We start from the raw sequence: 25772 nt of genomic DNA, 5'->3' as shown, positions 1-25772 counted from the left end.
CTAAGCCCAATTACATCCTTAGGCACCATCGGCTCTAGAGTAGTCCCGCCTAACTCTCCAAGGATAGATGAAGAGAGATGCTACTGTGCCTTTAGAAACAAGGACTAATGATGGGGTACATGGGCTCAGACTGGTGCTTGAGGAGATTCCTAAGGGTTCTGCAAGAAAACCTGGGTCAGCGTGAAGCAAGTACTGGGCACACAACTTCCACAAACCCTGTGCTGAACAGCAGCTGCTGCTTTTCCTCTGTACTCAGTGCAGCGGCTGGTGAAGGGGAGAAAGAACAGAGAAAGGACCCACTTCAAGCGAGTGATACGATGACCTCTGAAACCAGAGCAAGGCCAGCCAAGGCCACACTGGCGTCCACACAGGAAAAAAACATCCCGACTTTCAGGGCCACAGCCCCTTCACTAAGCAGCAGTCCGAAACGCAGTTACCACTTGTCATACAGGCTGTCTTTTAGCAAGGACATGACCAAGCTGTAGTTCTGGGCTCAGTCCTGAACAGGCTGCGAAGTGCAAGCTAGCCTTGTCCCTGGGAAGAGGGGAATGAGATTTGTTTCAGTGCAATGGTAATTACTTCAGCAAGAAGAGAACACTAAGGAGGCATGGCAAGTTGAGGCAGGAAAAAGACGTACAGGCCAACAGCTCGGATCTCTGAGGTGATAAGGGTCCAGCTGCTGAAAGGCAGAGAGAAATACTGACCGTCCATTTCCACCAGCAGCTGGTTTAAGGTCTGCTCCTCCTCAGCATTGGCAAAACCAGATATATTGGTTGAGCGCTTCTTGCCCACAGCATCAATTTCATCAATGTACACGATGCAGGGTGCGCGAGCCTGGGCTTCTCTGAAGAGGCTCCGAACTCTGGCGGCTCCAAGACCTATGGCAGAAGGGAAGAAGAAATAAGCTTTGTAGCTAAAATTGTTAGCAAAGCTGGAGAGCAGCATTACTGGCCCCCAATGAGACACTGACACCTGACAAACCCTCAGTACATGACAGTCCCTCTCTCAGCACTCCCAGCATGAAGAAATAGCCACAAAACTCATATGTTTAGTCCTTAGGCACAGCTCCTCCTGAGGCATGCTGGCTTTTAACTGAGCTCCCAAAACTGCAGGGACTCTTACAGCTACTGCAAGAGGAGCTCTGCTCTCAGCTCCTAACATGAACTCCTGATCCTTCCACAGGCCAGAAGCAGAAACATTCAGCATTTTCCTGCACACTGACCCTTGTCGGGTCTCAAGAGATCTAGGAGGAAGGAAGAAAAGGAGAAAGATGGAAATCCCAAGGCACAGAGAGGCCATACGTTCCCCATCAGCAGGGAGCAGCAGAAAATCCATCAGCATTCTCATACAAGGAAGGAAGCCTCAGTCAGTGGCTTTAATAATAGGTACAGGGAAGTCAGAGATAATGCTTTCAGGTGAAGAACCATGGCTGCACACTGTCAGAAAGAAACAACTAGCAATTCAGAGGGCGTGCATTTTAGGTAGTACATTATTAAGCACTCTCTATCACTGAAAACCTTTTATATTTTCAGTAGAAATATCCAACTCATCCTCCCCCTGCAAAGACAGGCTAAAACTCTGTCCTTTGCAAGAGGCCCAGCCAGTAGCCTCCAACTCCACAACAGACCAAGTAACTTCCACACCTTTCCTCCCGAGAAGCTTACCTCCTATCACCTCCACAAACTCAGAGCCCGCCATGGCCAAAAACGGCACTTGTGCTTCTGTAGCCACAGCCTTCGCCAGTAATGTCTTCCCACAGCCTGGCGGTCCGAGTAACAAGGCACCCTTGGGCACTTTAGCCCCAAGCTGAAGGTAGCGATCGGGACTCTGCAAGAACAACACAACTCTCAGATCCACAGCTCACATGAAGCATCTGAACAAGAATATGGCCTCTCAGAGCTTCCCAATACTGTTTTCAGCCTGAGCAACTCTGAGCTGCTAATGGGAGCAGCTCCATCTGCATTCCTGTTATGGAACTGGAAATATAGAGATTGAGTCACGCTGATCACAGCATAAAAAGCTGTTGGTTTATTTAAACAGAGGCTGCTCAGTATCATGAAGGATGAAGAGAAGAATATACCCTCCTCCCCAGGTCAGCCATCTATCCCAGAAGACGGGTAGCAAGCACTTGTTTTGTTCTACTTTTATATACCTTTAAATAGTCGACAAATTCTTTGACTTCCATTTTCGCCTCATGCATTCCCGCTACATCCTTGAAGCCAATCCCTTTTCCAGATTTCCCATCCACAACAGTGAAACGAGCCATCTTCAACTGGTTCTGTGGAAGGCAGCACAAGTACTGAAGGTGTGCTCTGACTCTGGACAAGGCAACAGTCTGGAAAGGCTGTTTGCTATACTTTGGGGAGACAGCACAGCACAGGTATAAGCTGCCCCTAAAAAACACCACTAAAATGCCCACGCATCGGTGTTTTACTGACTTTTGCTTTGGAAATACATCACAGCTGGATTGTTAACTCAAAACTTTATTTATCCACGTTTTGTTGGAAAGAGCCAGAATAAACCTGCAGGAACAGTCCCAACACAATCCAGCACAAACTCCATGTAGACCAGGCAGTGATACTTATTAAAAACATGCAGAATGCTCAAAACCTTATTTGGGATCTTCTCCCTGATTTCTAAACCCTCTGATCCTTAATACACATGGGATAGGTATAGTTTTGAGGAATACGTATTGATGGTAAATAACTGTCAGTGGTAAATAATTAGCAATAGTGCCTTGTAAATGCATATAAACAGATACTGCACCACTGTCCGATGCTGCCACTGGTTTCTACTGCAACACAACCCGGGACAGAACTATAGGTTCTCAAATGTAACAGACACCACATTTCAGTCTCCTGGTGTGTGTTAAGCCACAGTGACAGTCAAAACAAGAATTTAGTTAAACGCCCTACTTGTAACTGCTCATTATGTTCTACTGAAAACAGCTACTCAGGAATTTTTTTTTTCTTTGAGAAGAAAGTTTATAGCTTCTCAGGCCTCAGAAACATCAGCTTATCCAAATGAAGAGTTCAACGTGCAGGGCCTAGCTGTCCCCACTCATGCAAGGACAGAATCTAGTCCTCAAGGCCCTCATTACTCAACACTTCTTTAAAATATTCTTCTCCTCTGAGCAGCTGCATCCCTTTGTGTGAAGAGAATCCCAAAGCCAGAAGAGAACTGCAGAGGAGACTGAGTGGGAAATCTAACAAGGGACTGAATTCACCGTATTTCATCCTCAAATCCCTGCGGTCAACGGCAGTGCACCCCGGGCTGATTTCTACAGAGTTTCATCAGCTGATCCAGGCAAGGGTAGATGAGGGGAGGAGGAGATTTGACTGATGTTGCAAGTGAGGCATGTGGCATGAGCAGAACAGGCCAACACATAATGAAATCCAGAATCTGAACATATTTTATAAATTGAGAACTCATTTTGCAGAAAGCAGCAATTCCTACTTCTGGCTGTATGGGAGGCATATTGGCAGGACCCAGTGAAAAACACCATCTGCAGCTGCAACTCATTAACAAGCTTTGAAAATAGCAGAGCAAACTGGACTGCAAATTCACTGAGCTCAGCCCTTCCTGCCATTGGGGAAAGAAAGGGCCTCAGCTAAGGCCAGTTACTGTACAACCTAGTCAGATGATCAGGACAGGAAAAGATGCAAGATGTGTCAAGACTGGAGAGTCCTTGGCACCAGTTAATTCTCATTCTGCATTGACTTTGCTGGGGAAAGGGGAGGAGATTAGGCCAGCAGAAGACAAGGCTACCCACAGGCTGCAAAAAAACATCGAGATCCAGGATACTCACAAAGGCGTTGAATCCTCCTACTCGGCTTGCAACCCTAATAAGGCGGAAGATGCTCCACAACATGGACACAGCCACAAGTGTCACTATCAGGGAAATGATATCACTAAAAGGACAAAAGCAAGAGAGGTACAAATTGAGGTGTTTGGCCACAACTTGGTAAATATTACTCAACATAACTATTTTTGGTATTTTAAAGGTCCTGACATTTAGGCTACAAGTGCAGCAATGAGCAGACATGACTAAGAAAACGGAACCTTTACAGGTTTTTTTTATATATATATATATAAAACAAACCCCCCAACAATTGCATAACCTAAAAAGTCAAACAGAGGACACTGGCAAATACTGCTTACAGCTGTGGAAGAAATTCAAGCTCACCATCCCCTTCAGAGGCATTCCTACTTATAAAACAAATAGGACCTTCAGGCAGTCAAATCACACCCAGAGCAGAATCCGGTGGGGCTGGCAGTCCACCCAAAGGGAGCTCACTGCAGAAGACCTGCGTCCGGCAACACTAGGGAGATTCCAACTCCCCTGATCCTGGCAGAAATCCCAGTGCAGGTCTCCCATTAGGAGGCTGCTCTACCTAGTCTGGTCGGCCCTCCCTGGTCAAGCCTCTCAGAAGTCCTTTATGTCAGAAGGAAGTGCTACAGCAACCAACATCATTGATTTTCTGGATCCTTAGCAATACCAATTGCATTAGGAGGGAGATGAGGAGCAGATGACACTGCAGGCCTAATACAGTTACAAGACAAACACGCTGAGGACAAATATCCTGTGAGCTCTAAACAAAGGATGCTTTCAATAGGAGGAAAAATGATCGTATGTCAGATGACAGGTTGTGAGATTTGTGGGACCCTGTTCTGCTTCACACGCCTGTGAAATCATCTGGTCTCGCCACACTTCTGTGTCTTATCTTTAAACTAGGAATGTGTGTTCCATCTCTCACAGAGGGATGATTTACTGAAGCAAGGGGACCAGCATGTGCTATATACCCAGCTGCCTTTGTTTCTTCTCGGTGAGAGGTCCTAGGCAACACTGGAAACTGAAAGTCACCTTCAATTTGTCACCTATGCAAACAGGATTAATTCTGAAACACATCAAGTGCCCCCATCTCAGACTAAACTGAATCCAAGCTGCAAGTGCTCTGTACTTCACAGGTTCAAACTCCAGAATGAGACTCTGAATTCTCCAGACATTCATCAACTCTCCTGAGAGACTTTAGACCCTATAATATCTCTTAGAAAAAAATCACCTCTTTTCAGGGGCAGGGGAAGCAGCTTGTGTTGGTGGCTAACTGCTCAGTCCACTCTTCCTGTTATACACAAGTTTGAAAAAATTGGCAAGTTCTGAATTTCAGCTAAAGGTCTCATACTGCACGATCAATTAAAAAAGTTTATCTTTGTATAAACCATGTATTAAAAATGTGCAAGTGTTATTCAGAGGACAAGTAACTAGACAAAATCCAGTCCAGGTACCCATTCATATACGAACATGACGTTGTTTCACATTTTGGTAAGGTGTCTGGGAGGAAGAATTACACACACTGGCCATCCCTGTCTACAGTGGGAAAGCCACTGTGCTCCAAACCCTATGAGCTACTAAAAGCAGATGACGTGCTCTGCATAGTGCACAAGTAGGTGACCCATCTCACCAGATAACTGTAGCACCATGATGCTATCTCTCCCGGTTGTCAGGGATCCCGATTTCTTTACTTAGCAGACAGGACTTCTGCACTACATCTCTCTGTCAGTACTTTAGAATAAGCAATTAGTTGAGAGCTCTTCAAACGCTGGAGTCTCTCCCCACACTTACGGAAAGCATCTTTCCACACCAGTGTAACGGCTGTCAGTGATGGAGGTGGACTTGCTCAAGCCCAGTGAGCGAGCTTCACAGGTCTGTTTTGTACTCTGGACCCCATAAAAACCCGTTTTGCAAAAACAAGCTGCCAGTCTTAACAGAAGGGCAAATAAGCCACCACAGCAGCAAGTGACCACAAAACATTACTACATCATATGAAAGCACAGAAGAAAATCTCGCCGGTGCTCTACAGTCTTTGGCAGATCTTCCCTCTTCTTGCTCATTTAGCTTATTTCAGAATTTAAGCTTTGAGCTTTTTTTTTTAGGCAAAGGATCTTGGTCTCAGGTAACAGAAAAGGGCTGTAAGTTTAATAGAAGTACTCCTCTCACTGAGGTTTTGTATGCTAGCATCAAAGCTGCTCTGCTCAGTATGTGGCTCACAGCTGGAGCGAGCACCAGCACAGGCTGTCCTCTGATCTACAGCTGGTGGAGAAGCAGGCCAAAACTAGGTGTTTATTTTTACAGATTGAACAACCACCACAGGCCTTCCTCAAAGCATTTTAATGGGGGAACGCTTACTGCACCACCAGCATTCTCCACAGACCAGGGTGTAACATCACTTGTTGAGTCAAGTGCACACTCTGCACTTGAATAATTGATTATAAGGACAAAAAGTGCTCAGCTGTGCACGAACGCACAGCAACTGACACAGACTTTCCTCGGACTTGCTGACACTGACCCGAAACATTTTGGTCTGCTGCATGCTGCAGTTCCAGATGGCTCCTTGGGACCCTCACTTTTGAAACATTAAGGTATACCTAGAGCACGCCTATTCCTGAAAGATGGGGTAAGTGCTCCAAAACTGGGACCACTTCTTTGTTCTATATTTATAACAACAACACTTAGTTGAAGGGCACTTTCCTCTCCAAGTGAGGGATGTTGTCACCAATGTAAGATCAACAGTAAGCACAAATTTATATCATACTTTCCATAAAAGCCAGGATGTTTGTAGGAAACAGGGATTCTCTCTTTCTCATCAATATTCAGCTCATCCTCTGCAGCTCTCAGCTTCTCTTCAAATTTGTCAATGTTTGCCACCCGCATTGTGTACAACAAGGTAACGTTCTGGGGACATGCAATCAAAAGCAGCATATAAGTATTGTAGTATAAGGATACAGCAACGAGCAGAAGTGCACAAGTCAGAAGTTAGCCGTATGTTACATCCTTTGATACTGCATCAATGAACCCATGAGCAGGTAACTGACACTAGGGCTCCAAATGAACTTAGGAACACCTCTAGTCTTTTCAGCACCTTATGAAAGCATAAAAGTCAAGAACTAAGTCTCAACTCTCTAGAAACAAGGAGATGCAACAACTTTGTAGGCAAGCTGAAGGATGGAGTTAGTATTATAAACCCAGTTATATTGATACCTTGGGCTCAGACAAAATTTTGTACTATATATGGAAAACTACATCATTGGGAAGGAGGTGTCTTGTGCTCCACTCAGACTTCTTGGATCCTGTTCCTGTATCTTTGTCAGAAATGAATTTCATTCAGCAGTTTGCAAATGGATCATAAGTCACTGAACAAAATGGGATGTACCCAAGAACAGTATTTTAATCTCTCAAGCCAGCCTGTAATGATTCTTAGCAGCAACTCCTGCAAGTAAGCAGGTGATCAAACTCTGCTTTGTTTCCATTTTGGAAGATTTAGGAAGCAAGTCTGATAGAGTTCAACAGAACACAAAACTAAAATCCAAATAGGAGAAAATTTTTGAAACAAGATCTAATAATAAGAGTTTACAATCTTCTAGACACCTTCTCACATATCAGACTGAGCAGTAAGAAAAAACTATGGAATTTTTCCAGCTTTTTAGACATATGTAAGATTTTCTTCCAGGCCATTATGAATTATTTTTACAATTTAAAATAAAAGTGTTAGTTTCCAGGTTGATATGAATAACAGAAGTCCCCTGAACTTCAAATACAGGAAAGAGAAAAATTAACGAAGAGCGAATTTACCAGCTAGAGTTTTACCGAACGTATATATCCATTAATTCAGTTCTTTTCAACAGTGTAATCTAAGATAATTCATTCCAATTGTAGAAAGTCACTCACAACTTGCCCATGCGGAGTTCCTCCTGGGTGCAGATAAACTTCCACAATATCGCTCTCTGGCACCACTTCGATTCTCTGGACCTCCCCCTTTGCCAGCATCTCATTCACAAAGTAGTTCCAGGAAATGTTGGTCCCTTCTCTGTTCTCGCTGACCGTGAATCGAAACATCAGCACTATAAATGTTATGATGAGGAGTGCCCGTAAGCGTTCAAGATGCATCTGATTTTCCCTCTTGCGTTTCTCATCCTCTTTAGAAAGAAAAGATACCGGAGAAGAAAGATATGAGCATGTAATTGCGGAGCTTTCTGACCCAAAGAAGGGACAATTAAATGACAAATATTAACACAACAGTACCTTTCTGGGGTATTTTGTTGCATGTTTGGTTTCTCCTGAAGGACTAGACTCAGAAGCAGTACCCAACTTGCATTGCACAGGCAATTTTCTGGCGTGGCTCAAAGGAGGTTGTGTGACTTGCCCAAGGTTACACAAGTGAGTCAGTTTTTTGGATCGCATGACATTCCCAGACCTTTCTGGCCTCTAGACTGTCAGACCACAGGGCCTCAGCTGTACCCATGGAACAGCACCAGGTCAAAAGCCTGGTTATAAAAGCACAAGCACTCAGATGTAAACTTAACAGTCGGCTGGAAGGAGGCAAATTTTGCATCCTGCTAGCCAGCAAAAAACTATGCTTGCATCACATTGCTGCAGCTATATTCAGCTGTTCCCCGATGCCCCCAAAGCCATGCAGTGCGGCGCTGTGTACACAGAGAAGATGATGGAGGATCATCTCTTTCACTTTAATTGTTGCTTCAGCAAGAGGAGGAATTGAAGCATCAGCGAGCCAAAGAAAGCCCCTCACTTCCAGAAGTTATTGATTGTGGACAAAGACAGACAGCAATCTCAGACATATTTTGAAGAGCTCTGATCAGCATTTCCTGTTTTAAGGCAGTCTAATCCTGGTCCAGGAGACTTCAGATGGTCGTAGTCCACTAGACCCATTACAACCCCACCAAATGTCATTCTGTTCTAAAATGAACAACTATCTCACTTGGCTGGCCTAATATGGATATAGGCCAAATAAAGCCATCGGACCCTTGTTGCTAAAAATCAAACTCAAGCATGACTATAGCCCACTTCTGTACAACATCCTTCTGCACTGCCTAGTCTTCAGGCTGTTGCTAACATATACACTAGAAAATATTAGGAGTGAGTAAACCCGGCCATTGTGTCACTGGTAAATGACATAGCACAGTATTATAAAAGATAATTGCTTCCTGGTGAGATCCTGATCTGCTGGCATCCTGTATCACGAGACCAACAACATTTCTACTACCTAAGAAAATATCTGCATTTGCAGTAAATCGGAAATAGCACAGGAGACATGACATGCAGCTTACCTATGCGTATAAATACACTGCAAATCAATCTCACTGTCTTAACAAAATTGCACAGATATTCTCCCGTGCTACACGACTAACTTTGTTTAAAAAGGTTTTATAACTTTGTCCACCCTAAGGATCTGTATCAAAGAGGGATTCCCATGCTAGATGTGCTTTCCCCCACCTTTACTGTACTAGTGACACACTGAAGTGATGACATGACAAAAAGGGATGGTTTACTTCAAGTATTTGCCACCAAACCTTTTTTTCAGACTCACAACATTTTTTTGCACCGCATAGGCAAATTTAAAATTCTGTGGTCTGCAAAGGACTGCCACAGCACAGTTCAATGTCAACTGCTAGCTAGCGTTTGAGTTGTTAAAATGACAACAAACATCTCCTCTTTCCAGTCATATGTGGATGTTCTTGATATATAATTTAGCACTTGTTCTTGATATACAATTTAACATCAACAGCAACATGGCATACATAAATACTACTCTACACCCAGAAATAAATTAATTCAGCGCCACTGGACTGCTAGTGCATCTGCCTGCTGCAGCCCAGATTAGATTTATTTGCAAATTCATAACAAATGTTCTGACACTAGCATTTATCACTAGCCACCAATTAGACCCTACACACACTGCAACAAAACCAAGGGACAAACATATGACCCAGTCAGATGCTAAAAAAAGTACTCTGTCCTTCAGATACGCAGCATCATTTTTCACTCGTTTCCTAGCTCTGCTCCACATTTAACAGGAAAGGCTTGATCCTAAATAGAAACAATGCAGCTTTTCAGATAAGGTCATAATTCCAAAAGACAGTGACAAGCTCAGACACTGCGTCCAGCCCATCCACTTTGTTCTTCAATGCCATCTCCTCACTTCTGTGTTATCTGCTAGATCCAGCTTTATTAGAACAAAGCAATTCATCACAAAGGTGCAGGATGACAGCCACTACAGTCTTATTAAAGAAAATTAAAATATAGTACGATAGAGACCTTAGTCTGGGCAATATCCTGAAAAGCTGAGCAAGTTCTAAATAAAAAAAATTCTATACAGAAAAGAAACGATTCTAGAAAAGTGAGTACCGACAGAAAGAAAGTCCGTTTATGACCATGCACGTTCCTTGGAGACGTCAGAGTCAACTATTGCTAAAACACTTTTCTGTATTAAATTTCAGACTAAGTCAGGAGGCATGCAATATGTTCTGAAGCACACATAACTGAGGATACGATCACAAAAAGATCACCACAGGGTAAAAGCTGGCCATTAGATACCTTGACACAAACAACTTCTCCAGTTTCTAGGAATTAGGCTTGTCTAGGACCTTTAACCTACAGCTGAATAATTTCAGGAAAAAACACAATTTCTAGAAAGCTAGAAGACAACACAAAGCTTTCCTCTACTCTGCATTTAATTAAGGGCAAAATCAATCTATTTCTAAGCTTATGCAAAGTATGACTGTCTTTACAGTATTACATTCATATTGCACCATAAGCTACCCCACAATATTCAGAACCAGTAACTGGATGTGGCACTTGCAAGCAACAGCTGTGGGAATACTTCCAGCTTTCTAGTCTTAAAAAAGCCTCCATGAAGCAATGATTCGCCATTAACCCCAAACCTGAACTCTCCGATTAAAATCTTGCAAGGGCTGCAGTGACAGTTTGAAGAGTTCTTTTAAATAATTACTGCAGAGATGAGTATTCCCCTGGAGACATAGGGTAGCATTCTACCTCCCTAAGTCAAGCTATCCATTAATCACAGGAGAAGCGAGGCCACTGAACATGGTATGTTGCTGTTTACTAATTTTAACAGCTGCAATACTTCAAGGCGATGTGCTCACTGTCACCCTGCGTGGTCTTGCAAACACCAAGGGCCCCAACCTCTAAGCTCTGACTTCCTTAGCGAGGATTCTGCGATACCTGCACTCACATCCCATCGAAGACTTCAGCCCGTTAAATGGATCAGACAGGCGAAGCCACTGCTCTTGCCTTAAAGAGATCGCATGCAATGACACAAGTCAGGCTAAAAGTCATCAGCAGCTGACTGCTTTTACTTTAAAAGTTAGTTAGTCCAAGAGGATTCTACCATTGTGTTTAAGCACAACAGAGGCAAAGCCAAGCTATGACATTATCTGATGACTCCTAGGTAAAAGTTTATCATATAATTTATAAAATTATGTTACATTCTGTGTGACTTAAACATGATGCTAAGTGCCTTCCAACTCACAGTACGAAGGTCTGGAGCCCACCGTCTACAGAAGGTTTATCCCTCCCTCAAGGGTACAGGAAACAAGCAGCACAAAAGATAACCACATAAACTCTCTTAAGACATCACCAGCCTCTGCAAGCATCAAACTAATGTCATAAAATGAAGAAAATTATCAGGTCTTTGTTATGCTCCTGTAAGCATTACTGACAAGACAGAGGAATGAGACCTTCACCTCGGCCACTTCCAACATCTTTAAAACTGACCCACTAGGCCCGTAGATACAGGACATGCCATCAGCGGGACTTCACAGCTAAAAATCTACATCACAGAGTCTGAAAACATGCCTCATCCAGAGCCTAGAAAAATCTCCGCATGCACTTCAGTTCTTGGGAGGCTGGAGGGAAAGAGCATGTACTCACAAACAAGCAAAGAATTTTCTTTACAGAAGTGGAAGAGTCAAATTACACTTTTTAAATGGAACGCAGCTGTTGTCAACCTACAAATAGCAGAAAGTTGACAATACTACCAAGACTTGAAGGGACACCCACAAATCCACTCATATTTGAAAAGTGTTTGGTGAAAACCTACTGGTAGAAGATAACAGTGCCTCCTACAAGGATCAGAATGCTGCCTGTCAGAAGTTACGCAAGGTTTTTGTCTAGTACACAAAAGTTATTCCCCTGCATCCCCACCCCCCATTAGTGTCATTAAACTCCTCACCCCATTAAGATTAAGGTACAGAGAGGGCACTCCTCAACTTCTCAACATAATCTGGCACGCCACATAGATCCCTAGGTTCCAGAACACATTTAGTGAGATAAAACTCATTTTCAAAAAGTCCTGTACTGCCGGGTGCCTGGGGCTTAGGCAGTATAAGACATGCAAAAAACAGAATCTAGGAAGACCGATTTTAAAAAAAAAGAAAAATTCTGAGCAAGTGGCATTAGTAACACAGCTAAGAACTCTTTAAGGAATCTATTTTTAACTTCGAGCTCTGTAAATCACTAGAAGTAAAGACACATCCACAATGAAGCTAAACAAAATAAGAAAAAAACCTCAGAATCCAGCTTAAACTTGCATTAACTGAATTCAATTCTTTATTAAGTCAAAATGCTCTACAACAAAACCTCCAAATCAAAACTCAGTAAATACTACTGTTCCCCTTTGAAAAGCAGCAAAACTAAGGCAAACGTCAATGAAATTATTTGTACAGGATGCAAAGCAGCACAGAAAGAGAATCAGTTTCACGATCTGTCTTAAGCCTTAGTATTCCATCACCTAAGCCAAAATACCCCTTCAAACTTGTTCTTAGCCACGGGCTTGTCGAGGTGGTAAGTTACAGGTACAAGTTCACAGTACCCACAGACAGAAGCGTTAAGGTAGATCTTCCATGCTGTCCACCCTTACCCCTCACACACACAGAGTTTGTTTGATTAAATATCTTTTTGGCACATACATACCCTCGTCCTCCTGCGGAGACTTCTTTTTGAATCCTCCATTCTTCTGGTTACTCCCTTGAGAGCTTGAAGTAGTAAAATAGTAAGTGCTACCTGCAGGCAAGCAGAGTTAAGTAGTTACTACCAAAAGACCTCAGGAGACAGGGAGAGAGGGGGACCGAGGATGGCAGAAACACACGTGAGCTCCAAATGCACACAAAGCTAAGCTCCACATCCGCCCGAGCGCACAGCTTCGCTCGTGTGCCAAGGAAATGGGACAGCCTTGCCAGAGGGAGTAATGGGAGGGACAGACTCCTTCAGTTTCCTTATATTATATATATTTTTTGACAACCCAATCAAAATATGGCTTTGTTCAGACATTATTTTAATGGAGCAAAGAAAATTATTTGGAGAAATTTCTTCAGTGCTGAAACATGTATACATTTCCCAAGGCATAAAACCATAGTTAACACTGGTATGGTCAGTTAAGAACAGCCTCACCCTAGGGACTGTAAATGCTTATTAAAGGCAATATATGTGCTAGAGTTAAATGCAGGTTTCTCAGTAAATGCTGTTAGGACTTTCTGATAAAAGCCAAGAATGTAAGGCTACAAACAGCAAGACTCACAGTTGCTGCTACAAAACAATAAGCAAAGGCTTTCTCCACCAGGAAAATGCAAAAAGTTCAGAAGGAAGACAACTGACTTGAGGACGGCAGCTTCCATTTCCTATGGTCTTTCATGAAGACTCCGGAAAGAGTCCAGAAACTGGACTGCTTGTCCACTGCTAGTTCTACTAGAGGATGCACTGCCATTTGGAAGATTATGCATATATTTTTATTTTAACTTAAAAAAAACCCAACAAAACCTCTTAAAGGTCAAGCAGCCCAAGCTCACCAGGCCCACACTGGCCAAAATAGCCACGACCAGTTTTGTTCAAATCTCAAAGGCATCAGCTAACTCGGCTTTCCAATTTGAAGAGGGTAGCAAGAAGAATAATTGCCTTTGTTTTACCTTTCTGTGCTTTTGCTCTAAGAATTCAGATCACATTTTCTAACATACACTTTTAACTTGTTCCAATGCAAGGCTTTCAGCAAGGTCATATGATGTGATTTCTGACAAAGGTGAATGACATTTTTGTCTTAGGCTTTGCTAATGAGGCAGAGAAAGATTCTCTACTTTAAAGTCTGCAGTTTTTAAATTAGCTTTTAGGTCTAATGACTCAAGTGCTTACTTAATCACGCTGAGCTCCTTGTGGAAAGGTGCCATTGTTCATCCCTGTCACCAAACAAAAACTTAGAACCCCCTGTAAAAGACACACAGCTCCCAAAGTCAAGAATAGAACAGCTTTATCTCAGTTTCAGGAATGCAGGCAGTGAAGGAAAAGTAAATACTCTTACTATATAAGACCTTTTCTCCTCTGTCTGTACAGTTGCTCTTCAGGACTCACCTAAGAGATTCCAAAGCCTGACTGGATCTCGAATTATGTGTTGTTTCAGCAGGACTCCACTGAGACCTTGATGTGTGGGGGAAAGTGTTTGTGACAGAAGGCTCTGAGGAGGAAGATAAAAAAAAAAAAGACAACTGTTGGGAAAGTATCATGACTGCTTAACCTTTTTGTATGCTGTGAGACTAAGACTTCTAAACGTGAAAATATTGTGGGTAAGTTGCAGGACCAGCAGCTGGGAGACCTGAATTAGTCCTGGTTGTGCCGTGGACTTGCCATGTGACTTTGAAGATGTTGTTTATAACCCAGTTTAAAGAAAGCACATGTATAAATAGAAATATACGCTCAAAACACTTGGAAAATGTTATCTTTTTCCTCCCTGTATCTCTGTTCTTCATTCTAAGATATGTTAGAAGTCATTTCTTGAAATGTAAAGACACCCTTCCACAACAGGAAAGCTTAAGGACTACTACTTTGCAACCCTGCTGCACGGCAGTAAGGACAACATGGTAATTCAGCCGTCATCCTGCAGCTGATATTCACATTTAAAGGCAACTTCACAACATCTGAACTAACATTTACCAATACTCTCACTGAATGCAAGTCTTGCCCCTTCTCTGATGGGCGATTCCTGTCTCACCACCCCTCTGCTGCACAGGCACAAATTTCGGTGCAGCAAGCCAGACAGGGACACTGACTAGGCTGAAATCCTTCCCCCTTTCTTCCTCGTGTGCCGGGCAGCAACGTGACTGTTTGTGCTGGCCCGAGAGGGTAACCTCTTGGGATCGATGCTTTCTAGAACAGAACAGCTTAGACTAGTTTAAACTGATCACAGAAAAACCTGGCACGATTCACAAAACAGTCCCACAATTGTTCTTCCTCCATCGCCTACTTGGACTGCCGGTGCTTCTTTGCCGCACTGAAGAAAAACACAAAACGGTCTTGGAGGCCTAGTTTAAACAAGAACCTTGCCTTCTGCATTAAGGTCTGCGTTGGAAAGCCCTGCGGTATCAGCAGCACTGCAAGATGGGGAAAACACATCTGTGGCGCACACCAACGTAGGGGTTACATATATCCCCAGTGATGCAAAGAGCCAGCACAAGCGATGTTAGAAAAAAGCCTTTAGTCAACATTTTCTTGCTTATGATGGCCTAGGTGTTGCCTTCACACGGTATCTCCCCCACGCTACTGTTACACAGCACTGTGGCACACCTTTGGCTGGGCTAACCTGAGAAACCTCCTCAGGAAAGCCCTGTCTCGAAGCGGGCGCCCATTTAAACACAACAAGGGCTGACCCAGCTCCCCCCCCGCCGTTCGCCTTCTCCTCTGGTGCTCCCGGCCGCGCAGGCAGAGCACCCCGCCGGGCCGGGCCCTCCCCGGGGGGACACTGCCTGTCGCGGGGTGCACGGAGCCGGTCAGCGCCCCGGGGCGGCTCGGGAACGCCGCTGAGGAGCCGAGGCGAGGAGCTCCGTGAGGCGGCGGCACCGGGGTGAGCCAGCACGGCGGGGCCGGGCCCGCACGTCGCGGCCGGGCCCGCACGTCGCGGGGCCTCCCCGCCCGGTGAGCCCGGCAGCCCCCCGCGGTGCTCAGCGCTGCACTCTCCGCCGCGCACGGGGGAGGCGAGGCCCCGCCCCGCCGCCGGCCCACCCCGCTCCGCGGGCCCCGCCGCCGCCCCGTTACCTGCAGGCCGCGTCCCGCGCCGAGGGGACCGCCGCCGGGCCGCGGGCGAGCCCGGGCCCAGACCGGGGCGGGCGGCGGGGCAGGCCGCCGCCAGCAGCCGCAGCGCCCCCGGAGCAGCAGCAGCCGCAGCAGCGCCATGACCCGTCCCGCTCCTCCGAGGGGCGGCGGCAGCTAGCGAGCGCCGAGGGGCCGCTGAGGTGGGGGCCGCTGAGGGGAGGGCCGCGCCAACGGGCCGCTACGCTCGCCGCCGCGCCGGGAGCCGGAGGCCTCAGCGGGGACGGAAGTGCCCGGTGAAGAGCGAGCGGCCATCTTGGAAAAGGGCCGGCAGCGGCGGGACTGCCATGCCTCAAGATGGCGGGCGCAACCGTCGGCGGCAGGGCGGGGCCGAGGGCGCCCCTTGGCCCCGCCCCCCGGCTGCCGCCGCGCGGGGGCTGCCGGGCCGGCCCGCGCAGTTACCGCGGCAACGGGGGATTCCGGCGCTCGGCGGCCGCCGGCCCCGCTCCTGAGGCGAGGCCCGGCCCGGCCCCGCCGCCGAGCCTCGGCCAAGCCCCGGCGCAGCCAGGGGCCCCGCAGCCCGGCCTTGGCCAGGCCCAGGGCCCGCCCAGCCAAGATCCCCGCAGCCCGGCCTCGGCCAGGCACGTCCCACGGCTCTGCCTTGGCCAGGGCCCAGCGCAGCCCGGCCAGGATCCTGCAGCCTGGCCTTGGCCAGGGCCCCCGCAGCCCAGCCCGGCCAGCCCCCCAAGGCAGGCTGCCATCTGCGGACGAGCCCCAGGCCAAGGTCTGCCTGGCCAAGTCCCCTGGAGCAGACGGTTCCCACAACCGAGTCAGGCCCCCACAACCAGGCCTCGTCAAGGCCCTGCAGTGCAGGCAGGTCCCCCAGCCCAGCCCAGCCTCGGCCAGGCCTCCCCAACAGATTTAGGCAGGAGGAGAACAAACATCTGGGAGGAGCAAGCAGGTTCCTGCAGGCACAGGAGAGAGGCTGCGGCCACCCGCCGTCCCTGTGGAGGCATGGCTGGCAGGGAGACCTGGCACTAGGCAAGCAGGCGGTGCGGAGCCTGGTGATGTGAGTACACGACCAGCCCTGCTCTGGGATTTTTATCACTCTTAATGTCATGTCCCACATAATTGTAACGGCTGGGAAAAGAAGAAGGAAACAGCCCCTGCAATCTTAGATTCAACAGAGAGGAAAGAGACCAGCTCCCTCCCTTTGCGGCTGTTGCTGAGGAAGACTCCCCTTCTGACAGCTCAAGGTACGAATTAGCTCTGATAGAAAACAGCATTTCGTATCTGCAGCTGAGCATGATGGATTAACAAGTACGCTCAGAAATAAAATGAGTGAACAAATATATATACATGTATATGTTTGCTTTGTCAGGCAGGTTAGCTGGCTCCTGTGATCTATCGTCTGTGGCAAAGGCATTACAATGTGTTTGACAACTCGCAGTAGCCAAGCTACAACGCGACTGATAGTCTGCATTTAAAAGTGTTCTGTTGGTGCACGTGCAGGGTTCTAACAGTGGTGGAAACCCCCCCTCAAGCATTACACCAGAGCGTGTCAAAGTTATGAGTAGCATTAAGTTCCCTATGTACAGATATCACAAAGGTCCTTGTATTTTAAGTCCCTGATCCTAAATCTTGTGTAATCTCTTCCTATTTTGCACTAGTTGTGTGCAGCGGAGTGGGTGGGCTCGACGTCCTCTGCCGAGTATTTCTTTGGGGCAGGAAGGCATTTCAGAGCAAACCACCTCCCTCCCGCCACAGTTACACCCTCCTTGCTCTACTGAAATGAATATTCTGTTTGCCAGGCCTGCAGGTCTGATCTCTCCTGCCCGCTTCCTTTGATGTGTCTTCAAGAAGCCGTGTTTCTTTCTCCTCTCCTGTCTTGCTGACCACGATGGTTTCTGCAGCTTTTTCTCCCTCCCTCCTGTCCGTGTTTCTCCCCTCAGGTGGCTCCAGGACAACTTTTAGGTATCATCGCTGTTAGTTCTCCTAACTTACCTGTCCTAAAGTATCTCAGGCATTCTTGAATGGGAGCTTGCAGGGCTACATAAAATAATAAATAATTCTCTCCCTTCCCAGCGGGTCTGAATTAGCATCCTCTTTCTAGAAGAGTCTCTTAGGATGTTAATTGTCATCTGCCCCCTGGGATGTGTCTAAGTAAACCTTCTACCAGCAAGGTCTATTAGCATGTTAATGTCCTCCTCACTCCTGGAAGTCTCTTTGTATCACTGGCTCAATCGTCAAACAGCTTAATTTACAGACACAAAATTAAACTGGTTGCAATTAATCCATATTGGCTGGTCATAGCTTGCAGTGTCGCAGTGGGGATGTGACAGCCGGTTGTGGAGACACCAGCGGCTCCTCTACCCCACAGATCCCACCCGGCACGGCCGGAGAGGCCGAGCTGCCCAGGGAGATGCTGTGTGGCCTTCATTGCTACCGGCCTCCGCTCCACGCTGGCCAGTGGGCTCTTCTCCTGGCACGCTTGCTGTCTGTAAAGAGAGGGTCATCCGCACGTGCTCAGCCTGGGGAGGAATCTGTCCCTTGTCCTGGCCAAGACTGGAGGCTGCGAAACCCAAGGCTGGCCCCTTTGAGGCTGCAAGGAGCCCAGGCCTGACGGGCACACACAAAGCTAGAGGTGAGATGGGTGCTGCAGAGCTGCGGTGGCCCTAAGTGACTGGGCCAGGGAAGGACAGCAGAAAAAGCTCTGGCTCAGCACAAACACGGGCAGAGCACAAGCCCTCTGTTCTGCGCCAGCCCATGCATGACACCTTCCTTGGCCGGGTGGCTGCCAGAGAGACGAGTGTCACGTCTTCACCCACCCTGCAGAGAGATCCATGGTGGGGGTTATTTACACTCCAGCTGTGTTCAGAGGAGGAAACAACTCATTTGGAAATGCTGACTGATGGGGGAGGCTCCCTCTCGCATAAGCACAGAGCAGAGAGGTGCGGCATTTCCAGTGGGGAAACGTGGGATACAGCAACCACGGCAAAGCACGTCAGGAATCAAGGGGCCGCGGGGCCCCCCAGTGCCCCCAACCACTGCAGGGTACCAGCGCCATGCACATTCCTACCTCCCCCTCACTCAAGGCATGTCACACCTCGCTTCCATCGATTTTGTGATTGGACCTGCTGCTCATTAGGCCTGATCTATTTTTAAAGAGTTGCATCATTGAAATAGAATTACAGCCCGATGAGAAGCGAAGCAGTGCGGTTTGCTTAGACGGGACTTTACTGACTTCCGCCAGGCTGACCTGACAGAGAGCCAAATGGGTTTCATCGTGCCTGCCTTACAGCTTTGCTCCAGCTTCAGTGAAGACAAACTTGCACCCATTTAACGATGGAGGGCAATGAAAGATGAACAGGTCCAAACTCCAGCCCAGACGACCACCCAGCTGAGTCTGGGTGGGTTCACTGACTGCAACAAGCAGCGTTTCGGGTCCGTAGGGCAGCTGGGCTCTTGCTGCGATGCTCCCAGCCAGAAGAAGCAAGCCTCGATGTGACAAAACAGTACTGAACTAGGAGGACTGGTTATTTACAGACGCACCACGTAGCTGGAGTTGACGTGATTCCTATTCCTCCTTTCACACCTTTCACACCGTGCCTCAAAGGCAACCAGATGATGAAACACCAGGAAAGAGGGCTGGGGGTCCTCGCTGGTGCCAACACAAAGTGACGCCGGGAAGGAGAGTCAAGAGGTTTTGTGCTACGTGCAGCCAGCAACCGCCATGGCTGCACTGTGACTTTTGCGTGGGCGGCTCAGGCTGCGCTGCGTATGCGGAAGCGAGTGCTGTCCTCTCTGTGTGTGCGAGAGACGACCTTGGGAAAGGTGGCTTCAGTCACTGCCCTTGGACTGGCAATATGCTCCTTTGGGAGTAAGCCAATATTCTGAGAAGACAGATATAACCTGATCCAGGCTTGGCCTCGCTGGGATGTGTTCCAGCCATGACATCACTCAGTAATGCCACGTGTATTTACTACTGGGGAAAGGTGCTGGATTGGAGTCTGAAATCCCTGGTTTATCTCCTGAGCAGGTTAGGAACAGGAAGCAGCATTAGCAGCCCCATCCTTGTATTTTTCAGGCCAAGAGAAATCAGTTTCCACAGCCAACACAACCCTCAGCTCTGCTACGTCTCAGAACTCACATCTCCTATTTTCACGCTCCCTGTAAGACAGTCTTGCCACCCTTGCTCTTGCCCCCCGAGGCTCAGGAAGCTCCTTGCCGGATGCCATCAGCCCCCCCAGCTTAGCTCAGATTCATTTCAACACAGCACTTTGCAAACCGAGTGAATGGATACCTGCAATTAGGCGGCCACCGTGCCATCCACAGACTTCACATCAATAATGAATCAAAGGACTAAACGTAGAGCTGAAGCTGCTAGAAGGTAAATTCAGACTTTTTAAAAGATGAAAAATTGCTCTGTTACCCACCTGGCAGTGCACGCCAGGGCTCCTCTGTGGCAGGACAAAAACGCACAGCTCGGCGCTAGCTGGGAGGCCGCAGAGCGTTCCAGCACCCTTCAGCAGTGTGCATCTCTCTCACGTACCAGCTGGTTTTTTTTAGATGACTTCTTTGCAGATGACAAGTCAAGGTCAAGGGATAGATGCTCCCCTTCAGCACAGCAAGGCCAAGAATCCCGGAAAGGCCTAGGCTCAGGAACACGCTTAAAAGACCACACGTCTGTCCCTCAAGCACAGTGAAACTCCTCACCAGGGAAAGATCTGTTCAGCAGATAGCCTTTTTATATGAGCCAGTCCAAAACCATCACACCTATTCCTCCAGGAACAGCTTGAGATCACTGCGAGTTCCAGTGCTTCCTGCTGCCGTTGCCAGACCCGCTTCCCTACCTGCTTCTCTCGGTGCGCACAGGAGAGCGTGGCACTTACTTAAACCGCTGCTCCCTGGGGACACGGAGGGCACCCCAGCCCCGTGGCGAGGCAGCCGAGAGGCTTAAGGCATAACTGGGACACAGTGCTGGGGTACAAACTTTTATCTCTGAGTCACCTCTAATGACCAGAGAGTTTAACTTTAAGACAGGTAGGTGACAGATGGCTATAGGCAGGGGATCACAGGGAATCGGCCATACAGCAGCAGCAGACTGAACCGTCTGCCAGTCACGGCTTACGAATCGCTAGAAAAGCAAAGTAAACGCAGGCAAGGAGGAGCAACGCTCTGTCAGAGTGACATGGGTACCTCTCAGCTTAGCTTGCAGGGGTAGAGCGGGAGGAGGGAAATAGCTTGTTTGTGACTCAAAGGCCACGAATGAGCAGATTGCTCCACGGGAGTGCGCTCCCTGGAGAGCTGCTGAAGCGTGCAGAGCTCAGGAGAAGCCCAGGAATCCATCTGTGTGCAGGAGGTGGCTGAAGTCATCTCCAAACCCCGCAGACTGGAGGAGGTCAGTAAGCTCCGAGCGAGCAACTGTCACTCCACACCCCTGAAATCCATAAGCAGGCTAGAAACCTAAAGCCTGTCATTAGGAATAATAAAAACAGTAATTAGACCAGGACTGTCATGAGTTCACGCCTAGAACATCAATACGAGGCATTTACCCAGCAGCAGGGGACCACTACCCTCAGAAAGCTTCCTCCTCTAGGGATGCAGGAGGCCTAAAGCTCCACGGACTTACTATTCACATAGGCATAAGGACCTGCAGGGAACCATATAAATAGACTTACCACCCACAAGAGCAGCTCAGAGCTTTGAGGGGTCCAAAAATACTGCTGCCTGCGCAGGCCAAGGGCACGGCGTAGCACGGGAGCTAAATCACCTCCTGGTTTGCTGGCTCTGCCTGTCCTGGGCCCTAGTATGTGGTCCCGGTGCTTCGCTGGGCTGATGCTGCAGCTCGGCTGATTACACAGCGGGCTGCATTGAAGAGTTAAACCTTCAGAAGAATGCTGATTTTGGTGCAAGTGAGCTGTTGCATTAGTTTAGCCTTATTATTTAATCACATCTCATAGAGCTGTGAGCAACCACCTCACTAAAAAGCAGGTGAAAGCCCAGTCTTTTATTTCTTAATGGCATCACAGGCAGAAGGGCTCCTTTTAAGATGGAATTGTCCCTTAACAACAACGACAACAAACTACACGGATGGCTTGAAGGTAGTTTTATTTAAGAAAAACGAGATTGTGGGCAGAGTTAGGGAGGTTTCTGCTGCAGTACCAAGAGTATCAGCTGTACTCCTTGCTGGCTTTCCAAATGGTTGCCTTTCTAAATGGCTGCTTTGTTTGCCAAAACCATCTCTCTTCAAAATGTTAATACATGACATTAACTAAAACATGAGCCAAGCTTAAAGTAAAGGTTCTTGTAATCAAAGTTCTTCTGAGGTTTTATTCTTTTGGCCTCTGTGATGTTGGCACTTGACTGGTCACACAGGATTTACCCTGATGTGTGACGTAGCAGTCATAACCTCACACATTGTCTAATCTATTCAAAATAGATTCCCATCTTTACATCCTGATAGGAGCTGAATCAGCAGAGAACTGCACCCGCATTAACACAGACCAGATATTTTTGCCCTTATGGCTGACATAATGGTTCCTTCCATCATGAGACAGTTGCTATAGAACTTCAGGGGAGCTCAGCTGAAGTAAGGAGATGAATACAGTTACCCATAGGTTGCAAAAGCAGGTGAGCGGCTGACGCAGATGCCATCTCCAGAGTTAGACAGAGTATCAGAGCAAGGACCAAAGGGTCACAGAGCTCCTTCCCCAAAGTTAGTGTCCTTTCAGTTTGCTGTGACAGAAATAGGCCTGAAAGCACGTTCCCTAAGCGGCCTAATTTCCCTGCCCTCATGCAATGTTCTCTTTCCTCCTCAGCACCAAAGTATTTGTTTTATTTTAGGATTTGAGAGCTCACAACCTTTAGTGAAGGATAAAGGCGCTCAACAATTAACTACAGTTTGGTTTTTTTTTTCTCTTAAGTATTACAATTAAGTTGCAAGGAGCAAAAGCCATCCCAGGGTAACAAAGCCAAGCAGGTTAAACGTCCTCATCACAAAAGTGTCACCTAGAGAAAGAGCAGAACAACCCCCAACTGAAATCATTCCCCCTTCCCCCACTGTTAACTTTCTTTCACCAAATACTTTTCATGTCCCTCCCTGAAATAGGTTGATAGTCCACGCTGTTGTGTTCAAATAGAAAAAGGTCAGGATGACACAGAAAGGATTTAACTTCCTCCCCAGCGCTGGATCTTTGACCTGGATGACATTCAAGGCTGTCAAGGAAGCAGTTACAGCCAACTATATTTAGGAAATGAAAAAAAAAAAAACGTATTTCCCCTCTCATCTACTCACTCAGAGGCACCAGAAAGAGGCAAACACTTATTTGCAGTGTTTTCAGTGAAGGACGACAAGAAGCTTAATGGAAGGGAAGACAAAAAAACCCCAACGACCTTTCTTTTGACTGGTTTAGTAGGTCTTATGAAGGAAGAAGATAGGTAGAGATAAAAAGACTAAGCCTAAGTAGAACACAGGACCAGCTTAACAGGCTCAGAATAAATCTCTCTCATGCTGTTATTTAACAGTGAAGTCGGACACGTGCTCCTGAGCCACTCCTTCATCACTGCTGAGCCCAGCAAAGAGATTTTTCTTCCTGGGGGACTCCTGGCAGCTTCAGCACATGAGAACAATCCTTAAGGCTGCCAAATGCGCGACTCAAGTGGAATTGCAAATGCCAAACAAGCAATCACAGTTATGGGCCACGCTCCTGGAAGAGGGGGGGTTAAAAAACCAGAGCAATTACCGATGAGGTCACTGGTAGAAATTGTTTGAGAGCTGCTGCCTCAGGAGCTCCCCATCCTCAGCAACCAAACCAAAACGCAGTGACGCAGCTGTGCAGGTGGCTGCCACCCACACCAGGGCACCTCGGCCACCCGGTCTGGGCGGGGAGCCGCGCATCCGTCCCCATTTGTACTTGCTGTGAAGATCCGCTCCGTGAGCGGGATTCTTCCCTGGGGGATACCGCAGCATTTGGTTCACCTTGATGCCGCGAAGGGGCTCTGGCACTAGACGTGTGGTACGAAATACAGATACACAACACGTGTTCCTATTCTGCAGAAGGGTTGGGCTGAGCTCAGGCACGGGCGGCTGGGTTTGAGTAAGAGGTTTGAGTAAGAGGATCTACCAGTACTTTTGGAGTTACCTTAGTGCTGGAGAGCACAAATGCAACAGGCGGGAACACGGCGACGGTCAGGAGGAGATACAATGGCCTTGCCGGGGCTGGAGGCACTGCCGCAGCCAGACAGGAGGACGGGCACTAGCAGTGCTGTCTCAAGCACAGGAACCGAGCCTCACGTGGCTGCTCGTCTGCACGGTGCAGTCAAACACGCCCGCACATACTTCTGCCGCTTCCCCAAGCCCAGCGGGACAAAGGCAGGAGGGTTATCCAGTGAGAACGACCATCCTCGTTTGGAGAGCCAAGGGTTTGGCTGTTTAGAAGAGACCCTGTAAATAAAAACAGCACAACAGCCTCTTGGTATTATGCAATCAGCATTTGAAACAGAGAGGAAAAGAATCTTAGGAAAAAAACAGGCACAACCAACACAGCCTGGTCAGGAGCAAACGACCCGTCCCAGGGCCGAGCGGGAGCGCAGCCCGTCTGGATGTGCCCTCCTTGCACAGCGGAGGTCACCCGGGCCTGCCGGAGAAGCCACGCTCGGCGGCCCTCCCCTGGGGACGGCGCGAGAGCCGCACCGACCCCTGCGCCGCGGCGGATCCCCGGCTCCAAGCAGGGCACTCGTGGGCCAGTCGGGAACGTCACCTGCGCCATCCCTTCGCCGTCCCGCTGGGGCAGCGACGTGGAAACCGTGGTTTGCGTAAATACCTTCCAAGAGGAGTTTCTCATTAACGCAGCCTCTTCTGAAAGCGAAAGCGAACATTTGGCATCAAGAACTTGTAATGAGAATGTAATTAAGGAATTCAGCCCCTAACCACAAAGCGGTTTGTTGCATGGCGTCCGATCGAACGCGGTGGCAGGGTGGCAGCGCGGGTGCAGCCGCCGAAGGCGGGGTGACGATGCCACGCTCATGCCCGGTGTCCCCCGAGGAGCAGCACGACCGGTACCTCACCCGGTGCCTGCGCCCACCCCGACCCGTAGAAGCCACCACCCCCGGAGCAAACGTGCACCCAGCGCCCGCCCGCGGCCCGCGGCAGCCCAGCACGGTACCCCGCCGTTGATTTTCGAGCGTGTCGGTGCGCAACGCCAACAGCCGAGGCACCGGCCACCGCCCCCCGACCGCCTCAAGCCGGCGGGTCCCCGTTTGCGGTCTCTCGCACAAAGAAGGGGCAGCGCCCGGAGGCGCGGCGGGTGCCACCGCTCAGGGGAAGGGAGCGCCTCGGCCGCGCCGGCAGCCGCCGTGGGGCTGAACAACCGGCGGGGAGACGCACGGGGAAGGAGGGCGGCGCCGGCGAGGCGCCCTTCCGAGGGCTCTGCCCGCCCTCCCGGAGGCGACGGGGGCACGGGACTGACCGACCCCGCGCCGCCGTCCTGCGAGGAGCCTCCGCCCGACCCCGCGGCCGCTCGGCAGGCCGGGGCGGGCACGGGCCGGGGCGGGTGGCACGACCGCGGGCAGCCCCGTCCCGCTCCCGGCGGCGAAGCGGCACCTCGGCACGCCCCGCACGCACCTCCGGAGCCGCGGGGGGGGGGGGGGGGGGGGGCTGCCCCGGTGCTCGGCGCTGCTCGCGCAGGTCCCGCCCCGGAAGCGCCGCCACGCTCGTGACCTCTGGCGAGCCCGCCAATGGGCCGCCGCGCCGCCGGGATACGTCGGCCAATGGCGGCCGCCCCCCTGGGCCCCGCCTCCCCGCTCCCGTCAGCCCTCGCGCGCGGCGGGGAGGGGGGAGGGGGGCTGCGGCGCCGCGTTTCACCGCCCCCCGCCCGGCCCCCCCACC

The 25772-nt window shown here is 48.9% G+C and overlaps 1 protein-coding gene and 2 long non-coding RNA genes across 3 annotated transcripts in view; all 3 read right to left on the bottom strand.

The window, feature by feature from the left end:
• SPG7 (SPG7 matrix AAA peptidase subunit, paraplegin) overlaps positions 1–16251 on the bottom strand; it is a 33184-nt gene extending 16933 nt beyond the window's left edge. Inside the window, exons 1-9 of the mRNA XM_075511112.1 lie at positions 15890–16251; positions 14213–14315; positions 12788–12877; positions 7727–7974; positions 6594–6733; positions 3809–3911; positions 2153–2278; positions 1665–1827; positions 705–878 (exon numbers count right to left, since the gene is read on the bottom strand). Of these exons, the coding sequence (XP_075367227.1) occupies positions 705–878; positions 1665–1827; positions 2153–2278; positions 3809–3911; positions 6594–6733; positions 7727–7974; positions 12788–12877; positions 14213–14315; positions 15890–16027 (1285 nt within the window). The 5' untranslated portion in view covers positions 16028–16251. The remainder of the gene's footprint in view (positions 1–704; positions 879–1664; positions 1828–2152; positions 2279–3808; positions 3912–6593; positions 6734–7726; positions 7975–12787; positions 12878–14212; positions 14316–15889) is intronic.
• A 5726-nt stretch (positions 16252–21977) lies between these two features.
• On the bottom strand, positions 21978–24560 carry LOC142414176 (uncharacterized). Its single transcript, XR_012776980.1, has 2 exons — positions 24424–24560; positions 21978–24329 (listed from the first exon to the last, which is right to left on the bottom strand). It is a non-coding gene; the product is annotated as an uncharacterized LOC142414176 (long non-coding RNA).
• Positions 24561–24663: 103 nt separating this feature from the next.
• On the bottom strand, positions 24664–25534 carry LOC142414177 (uncharacterized). Its single transcript, XR_012776981.1, has 2 exons — positions 25051–25534; positions 24664–24743 (listed from the first exon to the last, which is right to left on the bottom strand). It is a non-coding gene; the product is annotated as an uncharacterized LOC142414177 (long non-coding RNA).
• Positions 25535–25772: the final 238 nt, after the last annotated feature.

The sequence above is a fragment of the Mycteria americana genome, chromosome 8 (assembly GCF_035582795.1).
Source record: "Mycteria americana isolate JAX WOST 10 ecotype Jacksonville Zoo and Gardens chromosome 8, USCA_MyAme_1.0, whole genome shotgun sequence".
Classification (NCBI taxonomy): Eukaryota; Metazoa; Chordata; class Aves; order Ciconiiformes; family Ciconiidae; genus Mycteria; species Mycteria americana.
The sequence above is the reverse complement of the archived record's forward strand: the minus strand, read 5'-3'. Positions and strand labels throughout refer to the sequence as shown.